The sequence below is a fragment of the Trematomus bernacchii genome, unplaced genomic scaffold (assembly GCF_902827165.1).
Source record: "Trematomus bernacchii unplaced genomic scaffold, fTreBer1.1, whole genome shotgun sequence".
NCBI lineage: Eukaryota > Metazoa > Chordata > Actinopteri > Perciformes > Nototheniidae > Trematomus > Trematomus bernacchii.
In genome coordinates this window covers 1,445,362-1,454,638 of record NW_022987731.1, presented here as the reverse complement: position 1 = coordinate 1,454,638, position 9,277 = coordinate 1,445,362, and the positions used below count along the sequence as shown (strand labels likewise).

The 9,277-nt window shown below is 40.6% G+C and overlaps 1 protein-coding gene across 2 annotated transcripts in view; it reads right to left on the bottom strand.

Annotated features, from left to right (window-relative positions):
• Window positions 1–695: 695 nt before the first annotated feature.
• Window positions 696–9,277, bottom strand: part of LOC117494695 (DENN domain-containing protein 2D-like) — a 47,272-nt gene continuing 38,690 nt past the window's right edge. For both annotated transcript variants that reach the window (XM_034145635.1, XM_034145636.1), the window contains 7 exons: window positions 7,094–7,234; window positions 5,230–5,378; window positions 3,660–3,831; window positions 3,522–3,572; window positions 3,334–3,415; window positions 2,999–3,244; window positions 696–1,616 (listed from right to left, as the gene is read on the bottom strand). In XM_034145635.1, the coding sequence (XP_034001526.1) occupies window positions 1,549–1,616; window positions 2,999–3,244; window positions 3,334–3,415; window positions 3,522–3,572; window positions 3,660–3,831; window positions 5,230–5,378; window positions 7,094–7,234 (909 nt within the window). In that variant the 3' untranslated portion in view covers window positions 696–1,548. The remainder of the gene's footprint in view (window positions 1,617–2,998; window positions 3,245–3,333; window positions 3,416–3,521; window positions 3,573–3,659; window positions 3,832–5,229; window positions 5,379–7,093; window positions 7,235–9,277) is intronic.

Below are 9,277 nucleotides of genomic sequence, written 5' to 3'. Positions count from 1 at the left end.
TCATTTCCCTATGATACGTATTTCCTGCGACACATGCCCTAAGATTTGTGGTAACTAACATTTTTCACTCAAAACGGCAGAATTCTTCCCTATAATCAGAGGTCCAAGAACTTGCAAGAAGTACACAGATTATTTACTTGAGGAAAAGTAGCAATACTACAGTGTAAAAATACTCTTGATACCAGTAAATATCCTGCATTCAAATTTGTACTTAAAAAGTGTCACCATATACTTCAAGTACCAAAGGTAAAAATACTCAGTAAGATATGATGAGGAACATATAAACACTAGATATTTATTTAAGTTATTTAACAATAATAGTGTATGTAAACGTAAGTCTCGATGTATATGTTAACCTAAATCAGCAAAGAAACTAGTAACTTAATATTTAAAATAAATGTATTGGAGTCAAGAGTACAACATTTGCCAACAAAATGTAGTGGAGTAAAGGAATACAGTAGTAGCATTTAAAAATACTTTATTACTTTAGTTAATGTAGGTTACAATACAACACTGCCTATGTGAATGTGAAGATTACTCCCAGTCATGATAACCTCCACTTATTTATTCCCTCCTTCATTTCTCCCAAAACCAACTGTGCAGCAAATATGACAAGTGTTTGTTTTTTAAGAAAATGTTGAAGCATCATAGGTAATAACTGTTCTAATTCATCACAAAATATATTCCATGTTTTATGATATATTTGTTTTTAATAGTTTACTGTACAAAATCTATAGGACAAAAATACAGTGTACATAACCCTATAGCACCAACGCAGGATGCTACATGGGCCAAACTGCAGGCTATGGCAACAGGCGTAGCAGTTGTATGATGATAATAATGATAATAATAATAACATAAAAGTATTAATGATAAATGACACACATTTATAAAGCAACTTTTAAAGACAAAGCTTACAAAGAGCTTCTGTTTTGTCTTGTTTCTCTTGTAAAATGTTTCTGAAATATTCTTCAATCAGTAACTTATTAATTTATTGAGGGAGGCCCCGGTTATTATTAAGAATGAGAAACTAAGCCTGCATAGAGACACCTTAATAACTACATTTTGTCCTTGATTGTTTGTATTGTATTTTGTCATACATACCCAATTAAAATTAATAGATTATAGACACTGTTTATATATGTTTAGTAAGAGAACTGGAATGGACTGCTCTGATCAATTTCTGCATTTTTGCTCATAGAAAGTAAGGATGTCAGTCAGAAAGAAAGAAGTGTTCAACAAACACAACCTTCTTCTAGTCATTGAGGCCAAAAATTGAGACTGTAGATGCGTGGACTTAAAAAACTAGTCTTTATTTGGAATGATTTCCTGCTGATCAGCGTCGGACTGCGGCCACAGGCTGAGAACACGAGGAACTGCAGTCTCTCATTCTGCCAGTGTTTCACAGATAGCAGCAACATAGCCATACAGTAATTCACACATTGTTTAAAACCACACTGACACAGGACATAAAACACACAGTGCAACTTTCACATCTGACATTTCCTATCAACTCCCCTATGTACACCCGGCCCCCCCCGCCCAGAGCTAGTGTTTCTTTGCCTTCTCCTTTTTCTTCTTCTCCTGGTATTCGAGGATCTTTTTGTTAAATATTCCTAAAGGACAAATGACAGGAGCTGGAGTTAGTGCACTGTAAATACATTTCAGTACGACTCAGTAACATGATGGTCAATTATGTGCATGTTATGAGTAGAAGAGAGTGTACCGGAAATGTAATTCACTATATACAATTAACGATAAAGTGGAGTGGATTTGATGAAGCTGATAGTGTGTGATGCACCTTATTGTTGCTAATCCTGTAGTGTTTTTGAGATTACAGAGGAGAACAACTGTGAAATGTATTCTTGTGTGTGGTGCAACCTCATTGCAAAACCATGTAGGATTTCCAAACTCCTGAAGACTTAGCCCGGCTTCATAAAAAAAAATGGAGGCAGCCCTTATTTCGTCATATGGCCCCACCCAAGTTGTGTGTCAATCAAAATGGTGACTTTGGAAGGTCCCCTCACAGAGAGACAGCAAAATGTCTTCTTTACAAGCTGTTTTGCCGTTTGTTTTCCAGATGTGAGCAGAACTCTCTTTGTGCAAGGCATTGTGGGACAATAGTCTACACCACTAGCACACTCAAATGTGGAAGGCCTGGGGAGTTATAGATTACATGTAACGGTATTACATAATCAGGTAAAAAAAAGTGAACTGCATTCCCTAAAGATGTAATCAGATTACTGTTGCATTTCAAAGAATTGAGGATTACTAGCAGGATTACAATGTTAGTAAAACCTAAAAAGATCATAATAGTGTTTGTTGTAAAGGATCAGATGTTGTCTCTTCTCTGTAAACGGTACTGTTCTGTAGGATAATACTTTCAGTGTGAATCTATACGCCTACTGCCTGAATCTGCTTTATGGTTTCACTTTCTGAATATGCTTCATGAAAGTCAGCTTTTCCTATCAATAAAAAGATTTTTGATTCTAAATATCTTGAGGTCTTCTTTTCTAAGGTCAAATTGTTCTGTCTTACATAATACTACACTTCAGTATAAAAACATCTTATTGGTATATACTTTTTCTTGTATTTATTTGCATTGCATCTGATATTGATGATATCCAAAAATAAAGTAATCAGGTTACAATACCCCTGTTTTGATTAGGTTACTGATTATATTATTGTTCAACACTTTTGTACTGGTCTGATACATAACTATTGGACTGATTCTGGATGAAACTGGGCTGCAAGAGATGCAGTGAGGCTTACGCCTGCACCCAGCAGAAATGTGTGTGTGTGTGTGTGTGTGTGTGTGTGTGTGTGTGTGTGTGTGTGTGTGTGTGTGTGTGTGTGTGTGTGTGTGTGTGTGTGTGTGTGTGTGTGTGTGTGTGTGTGTGTGTGTGTGTGTGTGTGTGTGTGTGTGTGTGTGTGTGTGTGTGTGTGTGTGTGTGTGTGTGTGTGTGTGTGTGTGTGTGTGTGTGTGTGTGTGTGTGACCTTGCTGCGGTCCAGGCTGCTGCTGCTCCACCTCCTGGATGAACAGGTCGAACATCTGCGTCTGGAGGAACAACTTGACGAAGTGTCGTGTAGTTTTGGAATCGATGGCCTTGTAGAAGCTTCTCTTTTCAAACACCCCTGGCCCCCCGCCGCGACTGTGTTTCACGTAGGATCTGAAGTGGCCCACTGTTTTCACAAAGAAGAGCAGGAAGGCTTCCGACACCACCCGGTTCAACTCCTCCACCGCTGAAGCAAAGCACAGAAAACATTCGGGGATGATGGAGCCATCACTCTGTTACTAACTGATACACCTGTGTTTGATTTCTGTCACTCACTTGATGCTTTTTGTCTGGCACTAAGAGCCTCTAGGATTTCACTTTTGAGCTTCGGGGGCAGAATAGAGCTTTCATCACCAACCTGGAAAAGGAAGGTAATACACAAATGTTTTAACTTTTACTAAATGGTTGTTTCTTGTGAATTTGCAAAGAAATGGCCACTAAAAGCTGATTTTGTAGACACTTACTGAAGCAATGAAGGTTTCCCTTTTATTGTCAGACAAGTCGACCACCAGCAGCTGTCACAGAAAGAATAAGAATGAATCTTTTTGCAATTGAAGTAACACTTTGATTATTAAAAACGTTTCTTCTCCATGTGGACTCACATCACTCTGGTCGGTGACCAGGTCCAGCAGATGCTTCTGGACTCCCAGCAGGTAGGGGGTGGGGGCCATCACCACGTCGATCAGGATCTCAGGAACAATGGAGATCATGGTGTGCTGCCAGGTGAAGGGGTACAGGAGGGCTGCCACAGCATGTATGATTTGTGACAATGTGCTGCAGAGAGATCAGATCATAAATTCAGTCAATAACATGAGGGGTGCTTTTAACGCCATATCAGAAAATCACCTTTCAAGCCTCTCAACTCTTTGTGGAGCATTTTGTACCTATTGACATGCACTAATGGAGAGGTGTCAGAGGGAAGGGGCTGCCAGGCTGGCGCTCAGGGGCAGTTGGGGGTTCAGTGCCTTGCTCAAGGGCACCTGGTTAGTACCAGTCCACATTCTGTGTTTTGGTCCAATGGCAAATTGAACCGGTGACCCCTCGGTTCCCAAGACAAGTCCCTAAAGACTGAGCTACTGCCGCCCCGATACAGACACGTTTCTGTTATATGCTAATGAATATTGACAGGGGTTGGTTTACTTGATGACATAACTGATATTTAATACGATATGAAATATCTAATTTAAAACATGATGAATTGTGTATTTTTTACTCCGTTTTATAATCAATGAACTACCTTTTTATGCTTTGTGTTAAGTAAATGGATTTATTGTTATATTTTGTTATGAGAGGTCAATATGGAGAGGCCAGAGCTATACTCCTTTTCCTCATGTATCCTTATAAGGGCATGAACACAGAGCTCAGGTGAGCTCCCGGTTGAGCGGTTACACACAGTTTTTCGAACCACACTTTTTCTTAGTATATCAGTCATTTTGTTGAAGCATTTCATTTTATTTTGTAGTTATAGCCAGCTATTGGGGCTGTTGTATATGAGATAGTTTGCATTCAAATCAAACGTTGCTTATTTAACAAACCGGATTCTCTTCTCTTTTGTTTGGACTGCAATATAGCATCATAACTGGAGACTCAAGGCAGGTTTCGTGTTTGGAGTTTGGATTGCCTCTATAGTACATTTGTTTTTATTTTGCCAATTTTTTAAGTGACTGTCATCATAATCTTTGTAAACAGATATCTGTATGCAACATTCTGGTGTCCGTGTGTAGTCTGAGTAATTACTGACCAATCATGTTCCAGGGTTTTGGTTGAATGCAGGTAAAGAGTCTTTGTGGAGAGCAAATGCATTCTGGGAACACATTGGCTATTGCTTGACAATGCTTTGTTCCCCCTTTTTTAAAAGATATTTTCAGGCAGTATCAGTTCCTTAATTTAAGAGACAGCGTTTAAAGATAGAAACAGGTTGTCAGTCCTAGGCCAGATTCAAACCCCAGACATCTGAATGGGGACTGAGCCCCAGTATGAGGGCTTTGTTTGTTTTTCATGATTTAGAAATAAGCTGGTAAACGGACTACAATCTGGTTGTACAATTCGTCTCTCAGCTTGTACTCCAGTCCTGCGTCTAAAGTGTCTCGAGAGCTGGACTTTCGGTACATACACTATGATTGATGAATTGATAATGTCCTCGTGGAATCTACATCTATGAGTGTGTAGTACCCCAGTTCCTCAGCGATGAAAACGATCCGTCTCTCCAGGACGGCGGCAGCGAACACCAGCAGCACCTCCTCGTCTGTCAGGCAGTCGAAGAGCGTGGCGAAGTTGACGTGCTCCAGCCAGGAGTCCAGCGGGCGCGTCAGACTGATGATCTGGGGGAGAGTCACATCTGTCACACACATGCAAACATCACCCACCACCTCCAACTCTGAGGGTGCTCATTTAGCCCTGAAATAAGGGTTAAAATGCAGCTATCGCTTTTCATAATTATCATAATATGAATGCCTTCATGAAGACAGCCAGAGTGTGTCCTTCCTCCGGCCTGAGGGACGTCCAACGAAAACACAGCAGCATCAGTGACAGCTCGAGATGATGGAATGCGGCCCGATGGGGGAGGTGTTAGGTTTCAGCTTTGAGCTAAAGGTTAGGTAATGCAGGACAGGTTCAGACACCACCACAGAAACACATCCACATGGAGGATCTCACTACTACATTCTCACTTTACGTGTCACTTGTTAGAGGCTTTTATCCAAAGCGACTTACATACTCAATACTGTGGGCAATCCCCACAGGAGCAATTTGGGGTGAAGTGTCTCAGGGACACAACGACATGCTGACTGCAGTGGGGTTTGAACCTGTGACCCCCTGATCCAAACACCAACGCACAACCCACTGCACCACACGCCTCCCTACGCCACTTTACTTATTTAAAGAGCGTGTTCACATTTTAACTACATTTTTCAGAGAAATTGAGTCTGTTTACATGAACATTCATATACTGTTTAAGATCTATTTTTTAAAGAAAAACATGATCATAACAAAGATACTATGATACTATGTATTATGTATTTCAACATTTAAAGACCAATTTCAGAAACTCAGATAAACTCTTAAACCCCGTTCATGAGAGCCTGCATATGCTAGGTGGAGTACTGCCAAAGAAACCTGACACTGGTGCATGAGCACACCTCACCTCGGTTACTGAGCACCGCCGAACACCTGAGCGTGTGGATTAAGCAGGTGACGTCACAGAGTGTGAGGTCGAGTGGAGAGAAAAATAACAGGTCGCTGTTTTTTTATCACAGATGTATGCATGCAGTAAGCAGGACACTAGTATTGATCCTGTGCTGCAGGAATGACTAATAAAACCCAGTAATGAGTCAGCATTTTACCACTTCCTGTTCCCTCGTCTCAAAGTCACTGTTTTCTTTTACGTGTTTTTGGATGGATGTCTGAAATAAGGTCTGTAGTAACACAAGCTGAAGAGATTTTGTTCTACCACATCAAATATGTCAGGAAATACCCCACACGTGAATGTCTGAAGCTTTTATCTTTATCTTTCATTAACGGAGTGGCGCAGTGGGCTGTGCGTTGATCATCAGATCAAGGGTGGCGTTGGGGAACTTGGGCAAGACACTTCACCCGAATTTGCTCCTGTGGGTACTGTCCACAGTACATGACCGTTACATGAATGATATGTGTGTAATGTGTACTTGTAAAGCGCCTTGATGACTTTGAGGTGTGAAGATGGGCTGAATGGCGCAGTGGGCTGTGCGTTGATAATCAGATCAAGGGGGCCGTTGGGGAACACCAGTTTGAAATCTTATTTTCTGGCCGTATCACGTTAGATTCTGTTTTGAATGTATAGGTTTTATGGAAATGTACTTCTTTTATAATACCTGTATTCCCTTAGTAATAGAATAGGTAATAGCCTTGGAATAATTACTTAATCACCATTACCAATTGTAATATAAAATACAGGTCAAAAAGGCACATTTTATACGTTAATATGTACATCATTTTTTTTTCACCTTTCACTCAGTTGCAAAAAAAGGGTAAAAAGGGGAGGGGGGGGTGTTTGTCTGACCTCAGTGCCCGACTCTGGAATGAAGCTCTTAATCTCAACAGTGTGTCCTGGGGCTGGGAAGGGAGCTTCCCTCAGCTTCTGCATGAACGGGTAGATCATGGCTGTGGAGATCTGCCGCCGCTTCTCCACCTCCTCCAATATCTACACACACACACACACACACACACACACACACACACACACACACACACACACACACACACACACACACACACACACACACACACACACACACACACACACACACACACACACACACACACACACACACACACACACACACACACACACACACACACACACACACACACACACACACACACACACACACACACACACACACACACACACACACACACACACACACACACACACACACACACACACACACACACACACACACACACACACACACACACACACACCATCTGGGTTTAGAGGATATAACGTTTTTGCTATTTTTATTATATGAATTCAAAGATATTAAACACATGGCTCATGTTAAAAAGTAACAGGTTATCCATGGCATTCATATTACTGTTTCTTTGACAACCTGTAGATTCACTGTTTATTGCATAAATGCCTAAGAAATTAAATCAACTTTGAATTTTATGCACCAAATTATTTTAACAAAAAATATATTATACTGTCACTCTCAAAATCGCAATTACTTTGTCATTTCAATCAGTTTCTAAACTGCACTAAATAAAGAATGTCCATGCCCAGTTTCTGTCACTTTAATATTTAAAACATTAGATCCTCACAAAGATCAATAAGATTAGATATCATCTTATCTCAATTTGTTTTCCCCTGCATCTGTATGAGACTAGGATTTAGGATTTTATAAAGGGTAAAATACCCAAACTTAAATGAACCAGCTTAAGTGTAGTCTGCAGCCCTCCTAAGGAATGGAAAGAGATCGATAGCATGATAAAACACTTGTTATGAAATGTTCTCAGAGATTGAATATGCTGAATGGCTGTGGACTTCTACAATTTATATACCATAATATTTCCATATGATGTGTCTGTGTTTATTATATCTTACCTATTTTAAACAAATGTTTAGACTGATGAGAACAATATTTTAGACCAGGGGTGGGGAACCTTTTTCCTCTCAAGGGCCATTTCAATGTTTACAACATCCTCCGAGGGCCGTACAAATTATTGAACTCAACGTCTGCTTAAAAAAACTAAAATCACAGCCCATTCATTTGGCCTTTCTTTCATGCTGTGCAAAGAAAAAGCAACCATCCAGATATCTTTCCATGACTCGCGCATGCATGCATGCACGTGCACGGTTGTGGCATGACCACCAAAACAGAAAGATATGGACACAAGATGTGTGCAAATGTATTTAGTTTCCTATCCATGTGAACATGATTTAAGTGGGGGGGGGACCTAAACTCCTCTAGGGGGGTCCGGGGGCATGCTCCCCCTGGAAGATTTTTTTTTTAATGTTAAAGTTAAAAGCATCAATCTGGTGCACTTTGAGAGCAACATGGAGAGATCTATGGATACAGATCTCAACACCCATATGAAACAGAACTGTAAGCAGATTTATTTTTCTTTATGGATATTTTACAAATCACTCCCCTTTTAAACTGTATTCTTGTTTATTAATAACCTTTTTTTACTGTCATATAGTATTTTATACCCGTTTACTTTATTCTCTTATTTTTTTATAACTATAATGATCATATAAAGATGTGCCTTTACCTCACTGGTTGTGGAAAAAGCTTCTCCTTTCACACCAACGCAACTCCGGTTCAAGCTCCGTGCTAGAGCTTTTCAGGTTCGGAACCGGTACTTCGGTTTAGCTCCGGCTCTTTTCACACCGCTCAGAGACCGACTGGTGCTGCCGCTGCTGCGTCATGACGTCACAGTTTACGTCGCTGATTTTCTCCCCAACGGAGCTCACCTCACAACAACAACGGGCCGGGGACTGCGTTGCTTTTAATCATACGAAGCCAGATTAAATTATATAACGACTTCTCCAACCTTATACTTTTCTCCAGAGTGCCGTGGTTCATTGTTTATTAATGTGTTTCAGCGGCATTTACCGACCGCTGCAGTGCTGGCCGGCTGCTCTTCCACGAGTGTATTCTCCCGTTAGCTCCGGGTTAGCTCACACGGCTCTAAAGTATTCACTGTCTGACTGTCACACAAGCAGCTGATACATATC